At 38.6% G+C, this 27101-nt stretch overlaps 1 protein-coding gene, 1 long non-coding RNA gene and 1 pseudogene across 2 annotated transcripts in view; 1 reads left to right on the top strand and 2 right to left on the bottom strand.

Moving 5' to 3' along the window:
• LOC110208646 (uncharacterized) overlaps nucleotides 1-15959 on the bottom strand; it is a 68035-nt gene extending 52076 nt beyond the window's left edge. The window contains exon 1 of the long non-coding RNA XR_013484624.1: nucleotides 15754-15959. This is a non-coding gene — a long non-coding RNA (uncharacterized LOC110208646). The remainder of the gene's footprint in view (nucleotides 1-15753) is intronic.
• LOC144455828 (olfactory receptor 6C2-like) lies at nucleotides 1527-7309 on the bottom strand (annotated as a pseudogene).
• A 70-nt stretch (nucleotides 15960-16029) lies between the features above and the next one.
• NAA20 (N-alpha-acetyltransferase 20, NatB catalytic subunit) lies at nucleotides 16030-24349 on the top strand. Its single transcript, XM_020986774.2, has 6 exons — nucleotides 16030-16168; nucleotides 18822-18846; nucleotides 19784-19874; nucleotides 20155-20290; nucleotides 23124-23269; nucleotides 23759-24349. The coding sequence occupies exons 1-6, from the start codon at nucleotides 16116-16118 to the stop codon at nucleotides 23842-23844; spliced, it is 537 nt and encodes a 178-aa protein (XP_020842433.1). The 5' UTR covers nucleotides 16030-16115; the 3' UTR covers nucleotides 23845-24349.
• Nucleotides 24350-27101: the final 2752 nt, after the last annotated feature.

Raw genomic sequence — 27101 nt, 5'->3', positions numbered from 1 at the left:
ATCTCCATTTTATAGTTGAGGAAACTGAGGCAAACAGAGTTAAGTGACTTGACCAGGGTCACAAAGCTAGTAAGGATCTGAAGCTGGATTTGAACTCAGCTTTTCCTGACTCCATCCACGGTACCACCTAACGGCCCCAGGTGGGTTTAAGTGATACTAAGTATCACAGTATTCAGTTTTTATAAAGCATACTATTTGGTGGGGGAGTATTTGGTGCTGGTTTGTCAAAACATAGCAGGATGTCATGAGTACCTTTTGATTTTCTCATAAATAGTCCTTGCATCCCATTTAGCACAACTGAACATAGTCTATCACATTAAGTTTCAGGCTTGAGGTATCGTATTAAAATCAGAAGTGATATTTTTATTTTACAACTGCCAGACTAATTTCACATTTCATAGCATCCATCTGTCCTTGTTTCCCTTCCAAGGAACTTATCTAGGATTTAACAAAACATATATTTTTTGCTGAAGCACTTATAGCTCACATACATAATCTGAACAAAAGAAACAGCACAACAACGGGTGAAGTATCAATCTGTTTCCTTATTATAAACTCAGAATTTTTGCAACTGTGGAAAGGAATCTGGGTCAGTACTGTTTATTCAGAAAGAGCACATGGTGTTTTGTTTCAATGAACAGGAAAATGTTTTATGATGAAGTGTGGTCAAAGCATGTGATTTTTTTTCCAACTACACCGTAAAAAGGAATTACACAATGTAAGACAACAAACAAAAGTAGCATGAATCATCTCTAATACACGGAAAATCTGCCATGGAGATAAAAACAGTTTCTTTTCCTGTTAAGAGTAAAAGCCAATGGGGGCAGCTAGGTGGCACAGTGGATAGAGCACCAGCCCTGAAGTCAGGAGGACCTGAGTTCAAATCCAGCCTCAGACCAAACACTTGACACTTACTAGCTGTGTGACCCTGGGCAAGTCACTTAACCCCAATTGCCTAAAAAAGCAAAAAAAAAAAAGAGTAAAAGCCAATGGAATGAAATTGAAATCAATAGCACTATATCCAAAATTCAGAATAAATGTGAGAGTATTTAGCAGAATTTCAAAGTTTTTAATGTTTTCAAAATACATTTATGAGTACTTCAGAGATCAGTGCTTTCGCTGATATAAAAACTGGTTTTTGGCCTTTCCCTTCCTGATCCTTATCCTTTCCTTCCCTCTCCCTACTCCCCTTCCCACTTGCTGCTGCTCCCTCTGCCCACCTCCAGAGGAGCTTGTCAGTCTCCACATTATTGGGGGATAAAGAATTCAAAGGGATATTCCCAGTCAAATCTCCCAACTCTACAACCAGTTTACTAGCCTGGACAAAGGACAGAATGGTGCGCCTGGGAGACTTCCAGAGGATACCAGAACTTGCCATCAAGGCCCTGGGGGAGCAGATCATCAAATGCCTTCTTCTCTGAGAGGACCCAGTATACTTCTGTGGTTATGTGAGAACCCCTGACTCACTTCCAACCAGTTAAAGATAATGATAGAAGCAAAGATGTGAATGAACCAGAACCACTCAATAGCTGGAGCAATACTTTATTTTGCATACAAATTCCCTTTTAAATCAACACTTAACAAATGATTATGCTGGAATTCATAGCCAGCTCATGTTACAGGTCCAAAGAGATGAATGTATTGCAAAGTTGTTCAGTCATTTTTCAGTTAGGTCTGACTCTTCATGACCCCATTTGGGGTTTTCTTGGCAAAGATACTGGAATGATTTGCCATTTCTTTCTTCAGCTCATTTTGCGGATGAGGAAACTGAGGCAAACAGGGTTAAGTGACTTGCCCAACATCACACAGCTGGTAAGGGTCTGAGACTGGATTTGAACTCAGGAAAATGTCTTTCTGACTCTGGGTCTCGTAAGCTATCCACATTACCACTTAGCTGCCCGATTGCAAAATTAGCCTCCTACTTAACTAGTTTCCTAGCTTCTCACATATACAGCTGTTTCTTCAGAAACAAAGAGGTGGCACTGATAGCATATCCTGAAGTGGGTGTGTAGTTCCTTGAAAAAAGCCAGAGCAATTTTCCTGCCAAAATCAGCCCAAGACTTCACTGAATCAAGCTATGCCATGCTAACTGTTGTATGAATTGATTAATTTCTGTATCTGCCCTGGACTGGCTTTTTCCTGACTCCTTGCTTGCTTGCTTATTTAGATGAGAACTGATCAAGGTATGCAAGGGATCTTTTGCTGACCTATTCTGAATCAGAATGCCAGCTGAAAAAGAGGGGTGGGATAAGGAGGCAGTCAGGTGGGGCAGAGTAGATGCAAATTGCCAGTGACATTCTCCAGAGGGAAGGAATCAAGCTTACTGCTCAAATTATGTAATATAGGAATTGTATAAAAGGGAAGAATTGCCTTGTATTGATGTATTAGTGAAGTACTTCACGATGTGCATATTTAGTTTTTAATCCACGGTTGTGCCTTACTGCTCCATTAAAATTGTATTTTTCCATACATCAATAAATACTTGAGGTTAAAATGGGGGGGGAAGGGCCTCATTTATCAAATGTATAGAGAACTGAGTCAAATTTATAAAAAGACAAATCACTCACCAATTGATAAATGGTCAAAGGATACGAATAGGCAGTTTTCGAAGAAATCAAAGGTATAATCATATGAAAAAAATGCTCTAAATCACTATTGATCAGAGAAATGCAGAATGGCTAATATGACAAAAAAGGAAAATGTTAGATGTTGGAGAGGAGATGTGGGAAAACGGTGACACTCATACACTGCTGGTGGAGCTGTGCACTGATCCAACCATTCTGGAGAGCAATTTGGAACTATGCCCAAAGGGCTATAAAACTGTGCATACCCTTTGATCCAGTAACACCACTACTAGATCTATATCCCAAAGAGATCATTAAAAAAGAGAAAAGGACCCACATGTACAAAAATATTTATAGCAGCTCTTTTTGTGGTGGCAAAGAATTGGAAATTGAAGGGATGCCAATTAATTGGGGAATGGCTAAACAAGTTGTGTTATATGACTGTAATGGGATACTATTGTTCCATACAAAATAATGAGCAGACTGATTTCAGAAAAACCTGAAGTTACATGAACTGAGTCTGAGTGAAGTGAGCAGAACTAGGAGAACATTATACATGGTAACAACAACATTGTGTGATAATCAGCTATGATAGACTTAGCTCTTCTTAGCAATACAATGATCCAAGACACTTCCAAAAGACTTGTGATTAAAAATGCTAACCACACCTAGAGAAAGAACTATAGAGTCTGAATGCAGATTGAAGCATACTATTTTCACTTTTTTTGTTTTTTCTTTCTCGTGGTTTTTCCCTTTTTTTTCTGATTCTTCTTTCACAACATGACTAATGTGGAAATATGTTTAACATGATTATACATGTATAACCTATGTCAGATTGCTTACCATTTCAGGGAGAAGAGAGGGCAAGAAGAGAGGGATAGAATTCAGAACTCAAAACTTTAAATAAAAATGTTTTAAAAAAGGTTTTTTAAATAAGAAAACCCTGCTTTTTTTCAAGAACCAACATTATTTTTTAACTATTGAAGTTAAATATCCAACATTTGCAATTCCAGTTAATTTGACATTTAAAAGATGTAAAATGTAAAATATACCAAACTGTGTAGTGAAAAGAGTACTAGATTCATATTTCAATTTACTACCTTGTATAAGTGGCTTACCCTGACTGAAGACCTCAGATTCCTAAATCTGTAAAATGAGGGATTTGGACTAAGTAGTCTATGATAAGGTCCTTTCAAAGTCTAAAGAGCTCTAATTCCGGCACTCTCCCCTCAAATTTCAGCTAAGTATATTATCAATACTTTTCTTACGTTAGAACTAAATTTGATCTTTAAAAAAAAAATTCTCCAGAAGCAAGCTAAATGGAATTCTCCCCTACCCTCCAATTTGTCCCCCATTCTTTTCTCAGATTGTATATAGTCAGAGACCCTAAGAACATAGATTTTTTTGGTGCTTCAACACAATTGCCTGACATTAACCATAAGGATGATGTAGAATTTTTTTAAACTGTTTCTGGAAAAAAAGAAAAACAAAATCAAAACAAAACAAAACAAAACAAAAAGAATGAAATAAACTGTTTTTGGGAAATAATCTTCCTGACCTTATCATGAACTTTGCTAAGCAGAAAAATGGAAAGCTATAATATGGATGTTTCTGCAAAGACTCTTTGGTAATGGAATTCTTCCATTCCTATTTAAACCCTTCATCAAAAGAGAGGGAAACTTAAACTCCTTCTTTGTCCTGTCAGTTAAAGACAGGTGTAGTTTATTTTACCATACATAAGTTCAATATTCCATCAAATTCAATAAATAAATGGAAAATTGGACCTGGAGATGTTAATTGTTCATTAAAAGGACATTAAAAGATGTTATCTGCCCTGATCAGGCTATCTTGAAGTACTTTGTTCAGTCCTGTGAATCCTATTTGGGGGAGGACCTCGATAAGCTACGTGGCACAGAGTAGGTGATAATGAAGATGGTAAAAGTTCCATATGAGAATCAGTTAAAGGAAATGAGAATATTTAGCCTGGAGAAGAAAAAAAAATTAGGACTATATGGTAGCTATATTCAAATGCTTGAAAGACTGTCACATAAAAAGCCACATGTAATAGCAGATTGAGCACTGGACCTGGAGTCATGAAGACTTGAGTTCAAATCTGGCCTCAGACATTTTGTTTTGTTTTGTTTTTTGTTTTAAAGGATGACCTTATTTTACTGCACAGAAAATACAAACAGAAAATGCTTAGTGCTGTGTCAATAAGAAGGCAGGGTAGTTCTCGTGACCACACTACTTCCCCCAGGAAGCTGCATCTGAGTTATATAGAGAGATGAATTCTCATTTCCCAGCAAGCCCTACCTCAGTGCAGAGACAGTTATAAAATTACACAATCAATGTATGGCAGTATCAGATTTAGAAGTGAAAGGAGCATTATAGACCATTAACTCTACCTACCTCATTCCCTTTTGTAGATGGTTGAGGCTCCTATAGAAGGAAAACTGACATCGCAACAAAGTGAACTCCTTCTTCATAGACACTGTATGGTCTGTTTTCACTTCCAGTGAATGAATGAATGAATGAAACAGTAATTATTAATACTATATATTAAGCTAAGAAATGGAGACACAAAAATATACAAAATACAAAACATAAAACAGGATAGTCTCTGATCAGAACATAGTTACATTCTAATAAAAGCAACACATATAGGGGAATGGTGGCCAGGGAAGAATGTTTGGTATGAAAAGTCAAAGGGATGGTAGGATGATAGGAACCACAGGGGAACAGATTGAAATAACTGTTCCAATGATAATGGCAGAATTAGCCTGATTATGGTTCCAATGCTGGGAAGGGAGAGATGGCATAATCCAGAGGAGAAAAATACTGGATTTGGAGGCAGAGGCCCTGGCTTGAAAGCTTGGCTCTTTAATTCATTACCTTCTATGAAATTTGGCAAGTCATTTCAAAATTCTGGTCCTTAGTTTTCTTGTGTATAAGATGATAAGGTTGGACTGCATAGCCTCTAAGATCCATTCTGGTGACTTGCCAGAGATATAGAAATGGTAAATGCCTGAGGATGTAGTTGAACCTTGGTCTTCTAGACTGTGAGAACAGTCCTTTTTCCATCACTCTCATCTGTCTGAGAGTTTGATTGAGTAGCCAATGGATTAGAAAAGTAGCTGTACTAGGCAGTGGGGATTGGAGGAGAGTTGAGTGAGAAGCCAGAAAGCATTACAGATTCTGACAAAAAAGAAGAGAAGACTTTTACTCTCTGTGTGTGTGTGTGTGTGCACGCACACATGTGTACATGTATGTATTTGCCCCATTTACATACATATGTGGATGCATATTTGTGTGTGTTCATGTGGGTATGTGTACATTTTTTCTTGCATGAGGGAAATGGGCTGTGTTAAGATTAAACTCCACAGTGTTTAGAAAAGCTCATTAGCGAGAAAAATTGCCCAGGGTTTCTGAATCCTGAGCAGTTTTTCTTTTAACATTTGGCATCCCATGCTTTAGTTTTATCATTTGACACCTTTTACTGCTTTGTGAGAATTGCAATCTTTTTGACTGAGTCCTTATATGACTTGTTTATTCCTCAGGGCATAAATAAAGGGGTTCATCACCGGGGCAACAGAGGTCATGAGAACTGACACTGCCTTATTCAAATCCACTTTTTCATTTTCCAGAAGATTTGACGTACATGAAGATGCAGCTTCCATAATAGATGGAGACAATAATCACGTGGGAGGAACAAGTGGAAAAGGCCTTTTGCCTTTGCTGGGCAGAGGGGAAATCTCAGAATAGTTCTGACAATGGAGGCATAAGACAAAACCACTAAGAGTAATGTAATAATGAGTGTTAATATAGCATCAATCAAAGCTATCTTCTCTATGAACTGTGTGTCTGTACATGAAATCTCTAACACAGGAAATGCATCACGGGCAAAATGATCAATGACATTGGAATCACAAAAGTCCAATTGGAGGTCCAGGCTAAGTGGTGGGAGGATGATCATCAGCCCAGCCAGCCAAGAACTCAGGAGGAGCTGGTTACAGACTTTGCTGTTCATGATAGTTGTGTAATGCAAAGGTTTGCAGATGGCCACATAGTGGTCAGAAGAAAGAACAGCACTGCCCCAAGAAGATGAGACAAAATAGTTGTATGGCACAGACACTGTAAGAAATGGTATTGTCCCCAGTTGATATGCTATAGAGGTACCTGGGAATACATGAAGTGAGTGAGATTTCTAAGATGGAGAAATTTCTGAGAAAAAAATACATGGGAGTTTTCAGGTGGGCATTCACCAAGGTAAGGGTGATGATGGTCAAGTTCTCAATTACACTCAACATGTAGGTGAGAAACAGAAATATAAAAAGCAAAACCTGTAGCTGTGGGTCGTCTGTCAGTCCTCGCAGGATGAATAATGTAATCCCTGTGTGATTTCTCATCTCTGACTTCTGAATTCTGATGAATCTCTTCATGTTCCACTTGAGTCCTGTATTTAAAGTCAAATTTTCTATTCAGTTCTGGTCTTTTCATCAAGAAGCTTGAAAGTCCTCTATTTCACTGAATAACCATTTTTTTCCCCTGAAGGATTATACTCAGTTTTGCTGGGTAGGTGATTCTTGGTTGTAATCCTATCTCCTTTGCCCTCTGGAATATTATATTCCATGCCCTGCAGTCCTTTAATGTAGAAGCTGCTAAATCTTGGTTATCCTGATTGTGTTTCCACAGTACTTGAATTGTTTCCTTCTGGCAGCTTGTAATATTTTCTCCTTGACCTGGGAACTCTGGAATTTGGCTACAATATTCCTAGGAGTTTTCCTTTGGGGATCTCTTTCAGGAGGAGATCTGTGGATTCTTTCAATTTCTATTTTGCCCTCTGGTTCTAATATATCAGGGCAGTTTTCCTTGATAATTTCTTGAAAGATGATGTCTAGGCTCTTTTTTTGATCATGGCTTTCAGATAGTCCAATAATTTTTAAATTCTCTCTCCTGGATCTATTTTCCAGGTCAGTTGTTTTTCCAATGAGATATTTCACATTGTTTTCTAATTTTTCATTCTTTTGGATTTGTTCACTGTGTTTGATTTCTCATAAAGTCACTAGCTTCCAATTGCTCTATTCTAATTTTTAAGGAAGTATTTTCTTCAGTAAGCTTTTGGACTTCCTTTTCCATTTGGCCAATTTTCTTTTTAGGGCATTTTTCTCCTCATTGGCTTTTTGGACCTCTTTTGCCATTTGGGTTAGGCTATTTTTTAAGGTGTTATTTTCTTCAGTATTTTTTTGGGTCTCCTTTAGCAAGCTGTTGACTTGTTTTTCATGATTTTCTTGCATCACTCTCAGTTCTTCCTCTACTTCCCTTACTTGCTTCTCAAAATCCCTTTTGAGCTCTTCCAAGGCCTGGGACTGATTCATATTTTTCTTGGAGGCTTTGGATGTAGGAGCTTTGACTTTGTTGTCTTCTTCTGGTTGTATATTTTGATCTTTTTCACCAAAGTAAGATAATATAGTCTGACTCTTTTTGCGCTGCTTGCTCATGATCCCAGCCAATTACTTGAGTTTTAAACTCTTTGTTAAGGTATGAATCTGCTTCCAATGTGGAGAATGTACTGTCCCAAGCTTCAGGGGTTTGTGTAGCTGTTTTCAGAGATACTTGTAGGGACCTGTAAATTTTCAGTTCTTCCAAGGTGGTATGATAAGGGGCAAGGTGTTTACTCCTTTCCTGGCCTGTGACCACAAGTATTCCTTTCTGTCCTAACTGTGAGGAGGGTTCCTCTCCACAGCCACTACAAGCTCCACCAGCCAGCACTCCTCCTCACCCAGCACGCGCCAGAACTGTGGCCCAGATCCAAACACGGGCAAAGCAAGAGATTCCTGCCTCAGCACTGGCAAAGAGATCCCTGTGATCCCTCTCTGATCAGCCACTGGATTCCCCCTCAGTCTGTGGGCCAGAAGCTCGGGAAGCAGCTGCCCCCCCACAGGGCCACGCTCTTGGGGAATGGAGCTGAGACCCCGCCTTCCTTTCTCAGCACTGACAGAAACAGACTTTTCCCACTGAACTTCTAAGTTGTCTTTGGCATTGGTGGATTGAGGACTCTGGAAACCTCCACAGCCACCCGAGATTCAGTCCTCTGAGGCCTGCTCCAGGTTCACTGTGGCCTGCGCGCCCATGCTGCGCTGTGCTGTGCGATACACCTTTCTGATCAATCATCCAGGTTGTCTTGAGCTGGAAATTTGTTTCACTCTGTCTTTTTGTGGGTTCTGCTGCTTCAGAATTTGTTTAGAGCCATTTTTTATGAGTATTTGGAGGGGTTTGGGTGAGAGCTCAAGCAAGTCACTGCTTTCACTCCGCCATCTTGGCTCCGCCTCCCTCAGACATTTGTTAACTGTGTGATCCTGTGTAAGTCACTTAACCTCTGCCTGCCACAGTTTGCTTATTTATAAATAGGGATAATAATAGCAACTATGTCTCAAGGTTAATGGGAGAATAAAATGAGATCAAATGTATAAAGCACTTTATAAATGTCAGCTATGAAGATGAGGAGGAGGAGGAGGAGAAATAAATGTACTTTACTTGGTCCCAGAGGGCAAAGCTTCATATCCAAATGTCTCACAAGGTCCAGATCTACTGGCTAATAAGGCAAGACTATTTAGTCCTTTCAAATCTTAGCTGATCCTAGTGGTGGTCATTTTCTCCTCCAAGAAGGAATGTAGTTGCAGGAAATGCTTCCTCTTGGGAAGCATCCTGCACTAATTCAGGAGCCCAGAAACTCCCAAACCGGTGAGCTGGCTGCCAAGTCTGGAAGTGTCTGTTTCTCAGGACTGCTGTTCTAAAGCAAAAAAAAAAAAAAAAACCAAAAACACAAAACACAAGATGCGGTCAGGGGTTTGGGATCCAGTTTCAGGCTCCCCTTGGCAAGCAGATGTTCTTGCTGCCATTTGCTTAAGTGGCAGTCATCATTGTTGCTGATTTCTTCCTACTCCATATCTGAATCTCCCCCCAAATTCCCATTTAATTTCTTATGCCGACCTGTGATATATTGATACTACAATGGGGAAAGTCATGATGTGGAAGGGACAATTGTAATCTTCAGGATCTTCCTGAGACAATTCAAGTGGAAGTGCATCATGGCATGGTGCTAATAGACTATCCAGGTTTCACAGTCATACAATAGTCAGCATGACAGCTCTATAGACCTTCAGTTTGGTATTCAGCCTGATATTTCTTCTCTCCCATGCTTTCTTCTGGAGTCTCCCAAACACTAAGCTAACTGACAATACCTATCAACCTTATCACCTGTATCAAGCTTGCACAACATACAGCCCGAGGGCAATATGTTGTGCAGGTCTGTTTTACATCCTCCACATTTTTCACTGGCTGCCCAAATCCTTTGGCAGGCCACAGCCCATGGGCGGTAGGTTGTACAGGTCTTATCTATGTGGACAGCTTTGGAGAGTGTACTGCCTAGGTAAGTGAACTTATCTATAGCATTCAAGACACTAATGAGGACAAAGAAAAATTCTATGAAGACTTGGAGACCCTCATCATCAATATGCTGAAAGAAGACAAGCTTATAATTCTGGGTGACTTTAATGCCAGAGTAGGTACAGGCTATCAGACATGGCGGGGAGTCCTTGGGAGGAATGGAGTTAGAAACAGCAATAGCATTGGTCACTTACTACTAAAGATTTGTGCATCTCATCACCAATACTGCCTTTTGCCTACCTAACCACAATAAAATGTCATGGATGCACCCTCATAGCAAGCACTGACATTTAGACAGGCAGGATGTGAGAGTAATGAAGGTGATGTGTGGCACAGAGTGCTAGCCCAATCACAGACTCATCATCTCCAGGCTAAATATTTGCATTCAGCAAAATCAGTCACCACAAGTCAGGAGTCTCAATGTTAAGAGGACAGGGCATTTCTCCATGTAAACAATTTTAAGTGATACCTATGACCCAGATGGTTCTTTCTTAGAAAAGAGTTTCACTGCAGCAGCTAGGTTACACATTGGATAGAACACTGGCCCTAGAGTCAGGATGACCTGAGTTCAAATCTGGTTTCAGGCACTTACTAGCTATGTGACCCTGGGCAAGTAACTTAACCCCAGCTGCCTCCAAAAAAAGTTTCACTATGGAACCAGATGAATGCCCAGTATCATCCTGGGGCAGGGGAGAGAAGGGGTGGCAAACTGACCTTGAAGAGAGAAGTTTGGCCTTTCTTGTACTACCCTGGCTCATTATGTCTCTTCCTCATAGCAGAACTCAAAGAAAATAGCTTTTTTAAAATTTTTAATTTTTTTTATCAATTACATGTAAAATGAATTTTTAACATTCTTTTTTAAATTTTGAGATACAAATTTTCTCCCTCCCTTTCTCCTCCTCTCCTGCACCTTTCACCATGGTAAACAATTTGACATAGGTTATACAGGTACAATCATGCAAAACTTAGTTCCATATTAGACAAGTTGTGAAAGAAGACATAGACCCCTCCCCCACCAAAAAAGTCATGAAAAAAATAAAGTGAAAAATAGTATGTTTCAATCTACATTTGGACTCCATTAGTTCTTTCTCTGGATATGGATAGCATTTTTCATCATAAGTCCTTTCGAATTGTCTTAGATCATTGTATTGCTTTTGCTATAAATATTTTTGAATAAACAGGTCCTTTTTCCTTTTTAAAAATCTCTTTGGAATACAGACCTAGTAGTGGTATTGCTGGATCAAAGGGTATGCACACTTTTATAACCCTTTGAGTATAGTTCCAAATTGCTCTCCAGAATGGCTAGATCAGTTCACAACTCCACCAACAGTGCATTAGTGCCCCAATTTTCCCACATCCTCTCCAACACTTATCATTTTCCTTTTCTGTTATATTAGTCAATCTGATAGGTATGAGGTAGTACTTCAGAGTTGTTTTAATTTGCATTTCTCTAATCAACAGTGATTTAGAGCATTTTTTTCATATGATTATAGGTAGCTTTGATTTCTTTGTCTAAAAGCTGTCTGTTCATATTTTTGGACCATTTATCAATTGGGGAATGGCTTGTATTCTTAAAAATCAAAGAAAATATCTAAAACAGATTAGAAGTATGGCTACAACAGTACAGACTTCACATTAAGAAGAGCATATTTTTAAGGAATCTTTGAAAAATAATAATTAACATTTACGTGGTACTATAACATTTACAAAGCACATTTAAGATAAATTATCTTTGTAGTAGGTCCCTTTCATCTCTCCCTCTTCCTTATCCCCTCTTCACCCCATATAGAGATATTCTTTGACTGCTTCTGGTGGACTGTGTGGAAGTTTGGGGGATGCCAGCCATTTTTGATTCATCAATGAGTCCCCAACTTGGTTGTTGATTCAGAAGAGTTAATTGAAGACAGTCTCTGGTGGGTGGTCCCCTTAGCTGCTGCTTTCGACATGACACAATGTGTTTCCAGTGAGGGGTGGAGAACAGTCCTTTTTTTTTTTATCTATCCCATCATAAACATGATCCTACTGCTATTCTCCACATGGAATATATGTGTGTGTGTGTGTGTGTGTGTACACATATGTATATGTATATATATAAAATCAAGTAGGCATTTACCAATAAGCTGCTTTTATTTCTCTTATGTTTCCTTTCCTTTAGTAAGTGATCTTGTGAGTTTTGAAAGGTCTGGAGGTCTGAAAGTGTTGGCAGCAGTGTCTACAGGAATGGTTGAAGTTGCAGTAATTTTTGGACTAGGTTGGTAGCAAGGGAAGCATCTGCATTGAAGAGGGGCCATTGCCAGGAAAGGGGATGGGCTTGGCTCGTTTTGCTAGTGAACTTGTCCCAGGAGTTGGTTAGACTATACCCAGAGGAGATGAAATGTAAGATGTCTAACTTTGCCAAAATCACTTTACGTCAAGCTTGAATAGCATGCTCTCAGGAAATTGTACCAGCAGTTATGCCAAATTACTGAACTCTGTTCTAATCATTCTGTCAATGCACAGTGTGATTCTTTTGTGCTTCTATGACTTTTTATGTAGGAATAAAAAGCTGATTCATTGTGCATTGGGAAGACCAAGCCATGAGCAATACAGCATTGTCTCTAGGATTTCAGGGTGGAAGATTGTTATTTTTAACTTCAATTTTATTTTCACTTCCAAATTCTCTTCCTCTACCCATTGAGAAGGAAAGAAAAACAAAATCCATTACAAACATGTATAGTCATAAAATATGACAGCTCTGGTCCATTTCCCCACCCCCAACCCCTGTGGGATTATACTCAACTTTTCAGTGTACATTTTTGTTTACTGTAAGCCACATCTTTTGCCTTTTGGAATATTGTATTTCAAGATCTCTTGTTTATATTAGAGGCTGTCAAGGGATCCCAGATATACTTGTTAGTTACTTGAACTACTTTCTGGATGTCTATGGTACTTTTTCTTTGACACAGGACTCTGGACTTTGGCTCTGGCTTTCCTTTTGGGGTTTCTCTTAGGAGGTGATTGGTAGTTCTATCTTTACTGTGTCCTCTGATTACAATAGCTCTGGGAAATTTTTATTTATGATTTCTTGAAATACAGTGGCCAGGCTTTAAAAAAACACCAAAGAATTGTTTTAAAGAAGTTTAATGATTCTTAAATGATTAGCTGAGCAAGTCACTTAACTTGTTTGCCCCAGTTTCCTCAACTGTAAAATGGAGAGAATAATAGCACTTATCTCACAGGGTTGTTGAGGATAAAATGAAATACCATTTAAAAAAATTCTCAGCCTGACACATTGTAGTTCTTATATAAATGTTTATTCCTCTCCTCTCCTCTCCTCTCCTCTCCTCTCCTCTCCTTCCTCTCCTCTTCTTTCCCTTCCTTTCCTTTCCCAGACCATTTGATGAAATTAAGAAAGGGCAGGTAACAGGGATAATGGTATGTTAAGGTTTTGACCCTTTTAGACTTTGTTCACATGCTTCTTCCTGTAGACACAATGTATATTTGTAGAAGAGTGTACTCCAGGTTTATGGGGAGAAATATTTGGTTACTACTGCCTATACTAAGCCATTTCAATAAATTTCTTTGCTTTGAGCTAATTGTGTCAACTAGCTGACACAATTAATCGTGAATGCACTGGTAGGGGATCACGCACTATAATTCTAGGAATTCAGATGTACACTTTGGAATGTGGGGTAGTCACCTCCCTGGGGACCCAACCTTTGAGTGTGAGTTAGGCAGGTGCTATACTAATCCTGGTGGTACTTATCCACTAGACACCAAATCATTCTCCTTTAATTGTCAAGAAGAGCAGTGCCTATGTCACAGTCTTCCTCTCTGTTTCAAACCCTGTCCTTAAACTGAGAACTTTTATATGTTTATATGTATGTGTGTGTGTATATATATATGTTGATGTGCCTTTAAATACCCTGGCCATTCAGTTCATCAACTTCCTCAACTCCCATGACATATCTACATGCCACCTCAGCCACAATAAATAGGATGATCACACCCTTGAACTCATAAACACCAACCTGTATTTTAACTTTGATGAGAAAGACTTATGAAATTCTTTTGTCTGACCACAATCTATCATCCCATCTCTTCCAATGTTTCACTCCTCCTAAATCTGTGCTTACCTTTTCTGTGACTTTCATTCAGTTCCTCCATCCCTCCGTGTTTTCCCAGACCATCACTCTTATTCAGGATTCACCTTCTTTCCTTCTAGAAACATAGATTTAAATCTATACGAGCCCTTAGAGGCCCTGATACCAACTCTCTCACAAAGAGGTTAAATGACTTGTGCCCATGGTCACACAGGTGGTAAGTGAACCCAGGGCTTCCTGGCTCCAAGCACAACACCATGCTGTCTGTCTTGATACTATAAGAGGTAATGAATTCATCTTTATACTGTTTTCTACTCTGTAATCTCTCTCCTTCCTTGTTCTACTGCCCAACAATGACCTAGATTACTCCTACCATTTCCTTCTTCAATTTCTACTCATATTGTGAAGTGTTCAAGGAAGTCACACCAACCATGCTGAGTTCTCCGCAAATTTGTTATCTAATCTCAGTGGGCCCTCATATCCAAAAGGTAATCCTTTCCCCAAATCCCTGACTTGTCAGTCCACAGAGGCGGTTCCAAATCTTTTCTGTCAGAAGACCTCACCTTATTCTTTATTGAAAAACATGATGCCATTTACCATTAGCTCCCTTTTCTCCCCTAATCTACACCTCACAACTCATCATCATGCTTCATTTTCTTCTCCTTTACTCTGATGAAGTGACTTTTCTTTTCAACACTCTACTTGTACCCTCAGTCTTATCTTCTCTGTCTCCTCTGGAAGACTGCTCCCTTGATCATACCCTCTAATTTTCTATCTCTGACCTACTGGCTCTTTCTTAGCTGCCAACCAACAAGTCAGATTTCTCCTACTTTTTTTTTTTAAAGGAAGGAAAGAAACTCTTCACTTAACCCAATCATCTCTTCAAAGTTCTTCCTTTGTCTCCCCTTCTTTTCACAGCCAAACTCCTGCAAGATGCTGTTGGCACTCTTCTCCTCCACTTTATCTCATCCCATACCTCAGCCTTTTGCAATCTGGCCTCCAATTTCAAGCCTCAACTGAAAGTAATTTCTCCAAAGTTATCAGCGATTGCTTAATACCCAATTCTGATGGACTTTCACAATCCTCATCCTCTTTGCCTCTCTGCAGCCTTTGATACTGACCACCCTCTCCTTCTGAACACTCTCTTCTTTAGGTTCTCATGACACTGCTTTCTCTTGGTTCTCCTCCCATTGGCTTGCTTTCTCCTTCGCAGTGCTCCTTTGCATAGATTATGATCCTAGTTCGGCTCATTGAATGGTTTGAGTCCTAGCCATTCTCATGTACAAAGGCCTCTGGGGCTTATCAAACACAAGTCTTTAGGATTAAACACATAAAAAGAGACAAGTCTTTGCTACAGTAAGATGCAATTGCAATTTGGAATGTTGCCCATTTTGCTTCTGATGGGTCCACAGACTCAAAAAAACTGCATCTGAAAGGACATTACTGGCCCTGCTAGCTATGCGACTCTGGACTTTCATAGTCTTTTTGAACTCCAGTTTCCTCCTGTGTAAAATGACAGGGTGAATGATCTCTAAGGTTCCTCCCAGCTCTAGAGCTTATCAGCCACAACTGGGGCACGCATACCTTTTGGTTCTCCCGCGCACCCAGAAAGGGTGGCATGCTGGCGCCCTCCCGCCCCCGCCTCCATCACGTTTCCCTACCTTAGGAAGTGTACTAATTCTCTGGAATGTTTAGATCTAGGGTGAGTCTAGGAGAGTCCACGACTGCTGGGCTGGCACGGTGTGGAGGATGTTATTACTTGAAAAAACCGGCGGAGCTGCCTCGGTTCTCAAGAATAAGTCCGGTGGAGCCAGAGCGCCTTAGGCCCCGCCCCCGCAGAGGGCGCCTCACTGTTGCCTAGCAACCCCTGGACACGACCGGAAGCAGTTTTTCTCCTAGTTCCTCCTCTTCTTCAATCGTCTCCGCCTCAGACTCTTCTCCCGCCCCTGCCGGAAGTGAACGTTCACTTCCGGCGGGGGACCCTCGGGCCGGGAGTACGGGCTCCGGACGGGCCGGTGACGAGATGACCACGCTCCGGGCTTTCACCTGTGACGACCTGTTCCGTTTCAACAACATGTGAGTGAGGCGCAGGAACGAGGGCGGCATGCGAGGCTCTTCCCCTCGCGGATCTCTCTGTCTTCCGTCCCGGGCGAGAGCCGGAGCCGGGGCGAACCCCTTCCCATCCTGCTCTGAACCAGGGGAAGGCAGGTGTCCTTGCGCTGGTTTCGCACATAGAGAAACTGAGGCACTGGGCGGGATCGGTATATCAGCCTTGGCCCCCTCGTAGTAATGTAAGGGGTGGGGAGCTCTGCCAGAGGGAACGGACGTGCCTAGCGGTGGGTCGGGTGGTTGGGGATGGTCCTGAACCACCAGGGTCCTGAGAGAAGCCCATGGCCATTCTCCTTGGCCTGGAGAGACGCGGTTCTTGAGGAGGTCCGGAAGCACATCACCAGAATTATTCATGGTAACACCAGGGTGAGGTAAAGCAGTGATGCAATGCCCCACTTTTAATAGTTTAATAATGGTAGACATTGATTGAAGCATCTACTGTGTGCCAGGCGCTGTGCTAAGGGCTGTGTGCAAAGAAAGGCGGAAGAGAGTCCTTGCCCTCGATGAGTTCACAATCTAACGGGAGAGAGACAACCTGAAAATAGCGATGTGCCAACAAACTGTACAGGGTACATAGGAAATAATCAACAGAGGCTCAGGAAAAGCTTGTGTACGGAAGGTGAGATTTTAAATGGTACTTAAGAGAAGCCAGGGAAGTGAGGAGGCAGATGGACGAGGGACAGCCAGTGAATATGCCCCGAGTTGGAAGTGTCTTGTGCTAGCATTGGCTCGAGGGATTAGGAAGGTATAAGAAAGCTGGAAAGGTAGAAAGGGCTTTAAAAGCCAAACAGGATTTTATACTTGATCTTGGAGGCGCTAAGAAGTTTATTAAATGGGGGAGTGATGTCAAATCTGAGCTTTAGGAAAATTCCTTTGACAGCCGAGTGGAGGATGGACTAGAATGGGGAGAAAGTTGTGGCAGGGAGACCAACCAGCAGGCTGTTGGAATGGTCCAATTATAAGGTGATGAGGACCTGAACCAGGATGGTGGCAGTGTCAGAGGACAGAAGTGGGGCTAAGTTGATAGATGTTCTGAAGGCAAAATTGATAGGACTTGGCAACAGATTAGATATGGGGAATGAGTCAAGGATGACCACTTACATTTCGATAGCACTTTAAGACTTAGAAAGGGCTTTACTTTCTTCTACTCTATATGTATTTTGATGACCCTAATGATTTGCATGTTTCCGTTACTAGAATTTAAGAGTCTTGAAGGAAATTGTCTTTTTTCTTTTATACCCAGCACTTAGAACAGTGCCTAAGACATAGTAAGTGATTAATAGATGGTTGTTGATTGAATCCCCACAATGGCCAGTAAGGTAGGAGAAATAAGTATTACTATTTCAGTTTTACAGATGAGTAGTAAAGTGATATATGATCACAGGGACATTTTAAGAGGATTAATTTTTCAGCAACGTTTAGAATGTGTTAAAGGGAAAAGAAATTAGAGGGGAAAAATTTATTAGAAAACATATTATCATGTGAAATAATGGCATGTACCAGGGTGGTAGTGAGAATGAACAGGAAATAATGGATTCAGTAGATAGTAATGAGGAAGAATCAATAGAACTTTGTGACTGATTACAAATGGAGGGACAGAAAGGGGGAACTGAAAAATTACTTCAAAAAACTTTGAATGATGGGAGAATGATAAAAATTGGGAAGTGAGAAAGAGGGTTTGGAAGAAAATCTAGGGTCACTTTGGGGGGGGGGTGAGGCAATTGGGGTTAAGTGATCTGCCCAGGGTCACACAGTTAGTGTCAAAATGTTTTGTCTGAGGGGGGATTTGAAATCAGGTCTTCCTGACTTCAGGGCTGGTGCTCTATCCACTGTGCCACCTAGCTGCCCGTAAGTTCACTTTTAAAAAACAGAAATCAAGGTGATGTATAACATCCTGGGAAATTGACTAGGAAGTTGATATGTAACTTGAGCTTATGAGAGAGGTCAGAACTGGAGACATATATGTGGGAATTATTCACATGTGAATAACTAGTCAAAACAGTGAGAGAGGTTAAATTCTTCAAAGTAGAAAATGTAGATGGCAAATTTTATAAAGTTATTGACTGATCCTTGGGAAATGCTACTTTTGTGTAGTAGAAGGAAAAAAGGGAAACCAGAGAAGGAAACCAAAAAGGAACTGATAAAAAGAGCACGGTGATTGTTTTTTTTTTACCTAGTGCAGGGACTTCCTTGTAGTAGGTGTTTAATAAATGTTAAAATTTAATTAAAGACAGACAAATTTAAAGGAAGGATGCATCAGCAGCATCAAGTACTGCAGAAAAATCCAAGATTATTTCTTATTTCCTTGGAGTTCATGTTTCATCTCATCCCTTTGCGCAATAATTTGCTGCAATTTAGAATAACGAAGGTCTTTGATGTAAAATTGTTGTTGAAATTGTCTTGTGAATAAACAGCAATCTTATTTTCAATTTACTGATGGTTTAACAGTGTCCTAATGACAGTGTTCCTTTTTAGGTAGTTTCTGCCTCTATTCTGTGTTCCAGATTGGTTCTTGAATCCATTGTTTTTCCTTGTGATATTTTAATTTTAGTGTCATGTCTATTAATTGCTTAATTGCAAACGTTTTAAAATTTTAATATGTCTTTTGGTTTCCTTTCAGTAATCTGGATCCACTAACAGAAACTGTATCCTTTAAAAAGTGATTGGCTGATGATTCGAGCACCCTCATAGACAATTTGGAAGGTTTTCCTCACCTAACATGCTGTTTGGGAAATCATTTTGGTGTTTTGTTTTGTTTTGTTTTTCTTTGTATGTGCCACTGACTTTTGCTTGTTTGTACCACCAGAGGGGGAAATTTCTACCACTGCTTCCTCAGGAAAGCATTTTAAACATTTATAATATGTAATGCATATATACATGCACCTACACATATATACACATGCATGCACACACACATGTATACACATATATGTATTTACACATGTATGCATATATGTGTATATTAGAGGCAGCATAGTATAATGGCTAAAGTTTTGGTCTTATAGTCTGAAGACATCTGACAATAAATAGCTGAGTTACCCTTGTCAAATCAATTAAATTCTGTATGGCTTATATAATTCCTTGAGATTTATCTGAGTTCTCCACTCATTTGGGAGCATATCTCTATATGCACAGACTTATTTCACATTTTCCCAAATGCTTAGAAGAAACTTAAATGACGAATGAGTAGATATCATTATTTTTCAGCACAGGGAAGCATAGAACTGTTAAATGACTTATGTAGGGTTGTAACTAGTTAGCATTGAAATTAACCAGAACTTTTGATTCCCTGGTGAGATCTGTGTTTTAGATTTTTTTTCCAGGTTATTTCTTTGAAATCTTGTTTAATTTAGGACAATAAAATTTATAATAAAGACATTTTAAATTATTTTCGAAATTTATAGTATACCATTGACCTAGAATGGTTAACAATGTAGTAGTATATTGTGCCCGGCATAAAGTGTATAGATACAATGAAAATGCTACCTAGCTCAGTATTTTAAAGGAGGCACTTTTTTATAGCTGATTTCATGTTCCGCAACAGTTATTAGTTCCATTTCATACTTCTTAACATAACTGCAGTATGGGATACCATTTTATTTACAATATCTAGCTCACTGGCCCGAGTATTTCATAGTTGCAGAGGCTCCTGGTGGCGAGCTCATGGGCTACAGTAAGTATACACTGTATACTCTACTAATATGTTTTCATTTTTGAGAGGCAGGTAAGATATTAAGGATATAGTTATTGTTACATTGTAAAATCAGAGGTATGAACTAAAAACATTGTAGCTATGATAATGTTTTTGACAAAATCAGTAACTGTAACATAGATAAACTCCAAAAGTTTTACCAGCTTAAACATTTCTTTCAGTTTTCTTTGGGAGAAAGATCCTATCACAATTCTTAAATCATTGCTGTGATTCTGTTACTAAATGCAGCTTTTGTTGGCAGTTATGGGTAAAGCAGAGGGCTCAGTAGCCAGAGAAGAGTGGCATGGTCATGTCACAGCCCTATCAGTTGCCCCTGAATTTCGACGCCTTGGCTTAGCTGCTAAATTAATGGAGCTACTAGAGGAGATTTCAGAAAGGTGAGATTTTACTTTTCAGATACATTTAATTACATGTAAGCTTCAGCAGTCTACGTTGAATAGAAATGTAATCAAATCAAGACCTACTATTTCTCTTTTCCTCATTCCTCATACCTAAAGCAAAGAGATGTTGGGGAAGAAAGGGAAGAACCATTACTGAAGGAAAAAGCAGTTTTATGTTGGAAAAGGTACTATATACCCTAAGGAAGTAAAACATTCATTTTGGGGCAAAGTAGGTGCCCATTGATACTAAAGAATGGCTGAAGAAACTGGTATATGAATGTAATATAATTTCATTGTGCAGTAAGAAATGACAAATGTGGAATTCAGAAGAGAATGGAAAGATTTATGTGCACTCTTGCAGAGGGAAGTAAGGAGAACCAAAAGAACAATATATGTAGTAACTATTATGATATAAATAAAAAGGTCACTAAAAGAAAGGTAAACAAATAAAGTACCAGGGAACTAAAAGACACACTACCCTTCTCATGGCAGAGTTTACTAGGATAGATTGTAATGTACATTGTCAGATGAAGTCATGATATTAGATGTTTTTGCTTAATTTTTTTTCCTTTGTCACAAGGGAGGATTTAATGCAGGTGCTAGGAGGGAAGGTTTCCAGAAATGGCTATGATGTAAAGATATGCTTTTTTTAAAATTCAGTTTTATTTTTGTTGATGTCTTTTTGATTTTCTATTAGTTTCATTTCCAAATAATCCCTCCCTGCAGTGAATCATCCTTTGTAACAAACATTTTGAAAAAAGAAAAAAAGAAAGCAGTTCAGCCAAACCGACCAATATATCAGCTGTTCATGATGGTATATACAATTTCTACTCTCAGTTTCCTGCCTCTGTAAAGACGAAAGCAAAGTGCATTTTCCCTACACTTCTTGGGTAATGAAAGAAATTAAAAGTATTTTTGGAAAAGTAGTAAAAAATTCAAATCCATCATGAAATGAAAGGTGAAAGGGAAGGAAGAACCCGGGGAGGTAGGTACCAGTATTCCCATATTACAGTTGAGGAAACAGAGGCAGATAAAGGTTAAGGGATTTGCCCAGGGTCACAGGAATAAGTATCTGTGACCAGATTTGAACTCAGGTCTTCCTGACTGCAGGGCCAGTGCTCTGTCCACTGTGCAACGTAGCTGCCTCTGAAGTATGATTTAGGGACCCCATAAATGTCCAGAACCACAATGGGATGAAGAGAAAATTAGATTCATCAGAAGGGACATGATGGGGAGAAGCTGGAGAGGGCTGATGACATACCAGCAATGGAATCTAATCACATTGAGAATTAATCAGAATTCTCACTGGGTTAAGGTTTAAATAACATTTTGAATTATAAAAAGGAAACAGGAAAGAAAAAAGTTTTAGTAGTACTAATTAATTTAGATCATGTTATATTTGCCAGTGAAACTAACATAGAAAACCTTGATGAGATATGTATAAAAACAATATATTTTAGAGAATGTTATTTTGAAAGAATCATTAGACTGGCAGTTTTGAGATCTGAATTCTAACTCTGACCTTGCCACCACCCAGGGATACGACCTTCACTAAATCATTTAAACTCTGGTCCTAATTTCCCCAATCTGTCAAGTGTTGTTGGACTAGAAAGATCTCTTAAGATCCTCTCTAGACTGTAAAATGTGCACATTTTAGTTACTCTGATACTTGAAGAGATCCAGGAATTCATCAGTACCATTACATCCTCTACTAATTCAGATTGTAACCCCTTGTGAGTTGCTATAGCCGAGAAAAATTCATCCCTTAGTGGATATCTTTCTGCTGGTGAGCCTTTCTGTCATTGGTCACAGACATCAGTCTTTTGCCAAGCTCATATTTTACGCCTTTGTAGCTTAGCGGGCTGGATCTTCCAGGGTTTCTATTTAACTGGTATAGTTTTTGAGAACCCAGACCTCCATTCCAGCCACAGTAAGCCATCTAAATAGGCCTTTATTTAAAGTTAGTGAAATTCTCTTTACTTAAAAATATATTAACATCTGAAATATGTGTTTTGTGCTTCATAAGTGTACACTTTCTTGCTATGATCTTTTTATCAAAGTTTAACTGGATAAATCCCCAAGAATTAAAATGTAAAGGTAATTTTTGAAAATCAGTAAGTAGCTGGAGCCACCTTAAGGAAATAATAGTTGTTTTAACTTTTTTTAGTGAGCATTCTAAGGTTGTATTTTGATTTTTTAAGAATTAGGTTGCATGGTGTAGGTGATAGAGAAAGCTGGGTTTGAAGCCAGGAAGACTTGAGTTCAAGACGTGCTGTGTGATCTTGGGCAATTCACTTAACTTCTCAGTGCTCTAGGCAGTTGCCTACTACATTCTTAATACACTAATTTGCAGAAAAGGTGCCAATCTGCATTGGTGGAAGTTTCCTGTCCCCAGAAATTTCCTGAACCAATGAAGTCACAGGTCCAATCCCAGTCCCTAAAATGTTAATGTTATGTAAGATAGTGCCGTCTCTTTTCTGTAAAATGCCTTAGTGGAATGCCCCAAGTCTTATGAAAATGTAATATTAATTTATATGATGTAATAGATTATCTATTCATTGATATGCCTAATTTTCAAAATGGGGATAGTTTTTGCAGTGGGATTATTGGGAGAATCAAATGAAATTCGTGAACAAAAGTGTTTTGTAACTTTTAAGGGCTACGCAAAGGTAAATTGTTAGTAGGTATCCCATAAATTGATATTAATAATATTCAGCACTTTTCTTTGTGCTGGTGTTCAAACTAAGGTAAAAACAAAAATGAGTCTTTTATTCTTTTACTGTGTCCATGAAAACTTTGTATCACATAATTTTTTTTTCTTTTTGTAAAGAAAGGGTGGATTTTTTGTTGATCTCTTTGTAAGAGTGTCAAATCAAGTTGCAGTCAACATGTATAAGCAGCTGGGCTACAGTGTGTATAGAACAGTAATAGAATATTATTCTGCAAGCAATGGAGAGCCTGATGAAGATGCTTATGGTAAGCACATGATTTTGGAGAGAAATAGAAATGAATTACCATATTCACCTAAAGTAGTTCAGTAGCAGTAATCCTGTTCTCTGTATGTTCAAATAGTTATCAGAATACTTCTTTGAGAATCCCTTTGTGGGATGTTATTCAACTTAATTTTAAACTTCAGCTACAGTAATTGTTATTTTTATATACTTTGTTCTTGGTATTGGCACCAATATTTCTCTTTTTTACTGAATATTAAATATCTTTTATATAGTTGTTCTTTTACTGTAAGCCTGTTGTAAGATATTGTATATTATGGGTCCAGTCCTACAGTTGGGAGTTTGAGTATTTAGGCTCTCTTCTGGCAAGTAATAAGGTGTTAACAATTTAGTTGAGATAAATCACCACTTCTATCATGATTATGATTTTAACCATTATAATGCATACCAGAAATCTTTAGTGATCTTAAAGTTTTTTTTAAGTGTGTTTATACTTACTTTTGCTTATCAACAGATATGAGGAAAGCACTCTCCAGGGATACAGAAAAGAAATCCATTATACCCTTACCTCATCCTGTGAGACCTGAAGACATTGAATAACTCTAGGCAGTGGTTCTTAGGCAGAGAATGCTCCTGATCATCTTTTATGGACAATAATATTTTTCATTGGAAATTGACTCTAAAAATCAGTTTCAGAGATGTGTATACAGGCACATCTTGAAGATCCTTTAGGAGAAAAATAATCACTTCATGTCTTGAAGACTTGAGTAAGAAAATACTTTCTATATGGACTTCTTAATTTAAACCCCTAAGTCCCAGTCTAGCACTAGCACATTAAAGAAAGTTCTTCACTATATTTCATATGCAATTAAAAAGGCAGCTAGGCCAAAAGGAAGCAAGACATTCCATTATCATGGTTCACAGTATTAGGTAAGTACTAGGGAAATATTGGCTTCATTTCTCTTATAAATTCTGTGCCTGAGAATCACTGCTGCCTCTATTTTTTTGATCTTCATATTGAATAGTTAAATGAAGCTTTAAAAGCAGTTGTGAAAAACTCAAATGTATAAAGATAAAATGTATAATAAAACACAAATTCACTATGTGAATGTTGTTTTCTATAAATATGTTTACTTCTGATTGTAGCCTTACCAAATAAACTTTGGCTAATTTGAAAACAAATCTTAAAATTTGAAAATAGCAGTTATAGGTTAATCACATGTAGCCCATTTGGGGCATGTGCATCTTATTATGTCTGTCTGATATGACTTAGGTAAAGTGTGTGACTGCACATCCAGAATAGGATTTCCTGGCCTTTCTTCTTGCTGTAACAGTATGTCAGTTTTTCTTCTCCAGATCTTGTTTCTGTAACTGCATCCATCGTTCTTGGCTGTTGCCTTACCTTATCCATGCTGTGTGCAGTGCGAAAAGTGCCCAAGTCTTAGGCTTAAAGAAAGTCAGCAGCATCTTATTTTTACCCTAACTTCCCTACTGGTTTAAAGATGTCTTAAAATGAGCCAGTCAGTGTGTGAAAGAAACAGTTTTGAGGATTTGTATGGGGTGAAGGAGGTGGGTAAAGTAGCTCTCTTGAAATAATCCTAAGGCAGTTGAGGCTTCTCCCTTGGGGAGGTAGTGTGGTACATTGGAGAGAGCTGGATTTGAAAGAGAGGACCCAAGTTCAAATCCCAGGCCTGCCTATAAAAAGTTGTGTGATAGTCAGCAAGTTATTTCACCTTTCAGTCTTAGTTTCCTTATCTGTAATGGACTATATAACCTCTACGGTCCCTACCAGCTCTGATATTCTGTGATCCCATGATCCTTCATACGTTTCACTGGGTTTTAAGACAGTAGTATATGGTTTATTTAATCTTGAGTCATCTTGGGACATATATCTATATATATCTATATATGTATTGTTAACACATGGCTCATGAACATCGAAGGTAATTGTTCGTTTTACAAAAATTATTTATATACAACTTTTGAAGGAACTGTTCCCTACTGAAAGTCAAAGTCCCTATTAGAAAACTTTACTGTGAAAAGTGTTGCTTAGCTGTACAGCCAAAATGATTAAAAACAGAATGGCAAGAAGAAATCCTTATAGCCAATTACTTTGCTGAATGTTTTGTATTTCTAAAATCCAGCACTTGAAATTTAGTTCACTCATACCAAAACTGAAATGTTTTTGAAGGGGCCTGAATTTGCTGTTTTACCTCCATATGCATAGACATATCTGTTTTGAATTTCATTAATGATAATATTTACATAGTAGTTTACATTGAACAAAGTGCTTTACAGTCATATAATAGAACAATTCTGTTTTGATTGTTCAGTTTTTCAGTCATCTGATACATTTGGAATTTTCTTGGCAAAAATAATGGAGTAGTTTGTCATTTCCTTCTCTAGTTCACCTTACAGATGAGGAAACTGAGGCAAACAGGGTTAAGTGACTTGCCCAGAATCACACAGCTCATTAAGTGTCCAAGAATAGTAGAGCTCTGGTAAAATAAGAGGAATTATCCAGTTAGATTTCATTTTTTCCCCTGGCTTCTTTCAAGATTCCATTCATACCTCCTCTTCTGCTAGTGGCCTCTCATTCAGAGGTTATCTTCTGCTCTGTTTCATGTTTTTACATTTTATCTCATTAAGTCAGAAAGCTCCTTAGGGCCAGCATTAATTTGGTCATTTCTACCTTCCTTTGTTTTTATACCCAGGGCTTAACAAATACTCTTTGACTGATAAAAATACAAACTTATGGCACCAAATGATAGATTTCATCCTCTTATTTGTTGATGTTTTGGTCTTGAAGACCATATCACTTCCAAGAACTCTGGCATGAGTATTCTCACTCTTTTTGTTTGGTGAGGCAATTTGGGGTTAAGGGACTAGCTAAAGTCAAGTGTCTGAAGCCGGATTTGAACTCAGGTCCTCCTGACTCCAGAGCTGGTGCTCTACCCACTTTGCCACCTAGCTGCCCACTGCTGTTTAAGGTTTGTATTCTTGCCTGGACAGCCCTATGGTATATTAAAATTAGAATTAAACCCTTTTCCTAGGGTATAGTACAGGCTGAAGGAAATAGCTGACATCTCAATAACAGTTTAAATGTATATACCCACACCCACATATATACATACACATTTATATATAAAATATATCTTTTGGGAATTTGAACTTGCCAGTATGTTAATTCAAGCATTTTTTAATATGTATTACCATAAGAAATAGATAATAATATAGTGCTTTAATAAAGATTTGCAAAGCCTTTTTCATGTATTTTTTCATAATACCTATGAGATAGGTGGTGTTATCTCCATTTTCCTGATGAGGGAACTGACAGGTTAAATAACTTTACCAGAGTGCCATAACTATTATGTATCTGAGAGATATGAACTCAGGTTTTCTGATTGTAAATCCACCCCTTTGGCTTTCTCTAAAGGTTCACAGACACTGTATAAATTTAGTATGGTATTTATAGGAGCTAGGAGAAAATATTTTCATCTTCTGTTTATTTAAATTCAGCACTGACCACTATAGTTTTTTTCTTCACTTAATGTATTTAGGCTTTCTTCAGAGTTCTCTGTATTTTCCATAAGGAATTTTCTAAGTTAATTCTTCATATAGCTCTATAAGTATGCAAAACATTTTATATATATTTCTCACTTGATCCTCAACCCTGAGGTAGGTGCTATTATCATTCTCATTTTACATAGATGAGGAAACTGAGGCATTGAAGGTCATGTGATTTTCCCAATATTATCTAACTTGTAGGTATTCTCACTGAGGCCTTCCTAACTCTAACTCCAATACTCTAGCCACTATGTCACACTGCCTCTAAAAACAGTTCGGTTGAAGCTGGA

The sequence above is a fragment of the Phascolarctos cinereus genome, unplaced genomic scaffold (assembly GCF_003287225.1).
Source record: "Phascolarctos cinereus isolate Bilbo 61053 unplaced genomic scaffold, phaCin_HiC Scaffold_2;HRSCAF=192, whole genome shotgun sequence".
Lineage (NCBI taxonomy): Eukaryota > Metazoa > Chordata > Mammalia > Diprotodontia > Phascolarctidae > Phascolarctos > Phascolarctos cinereus.
This window is presented reverse-complemented; position numbering and strand designations above follow the sequence as displayed.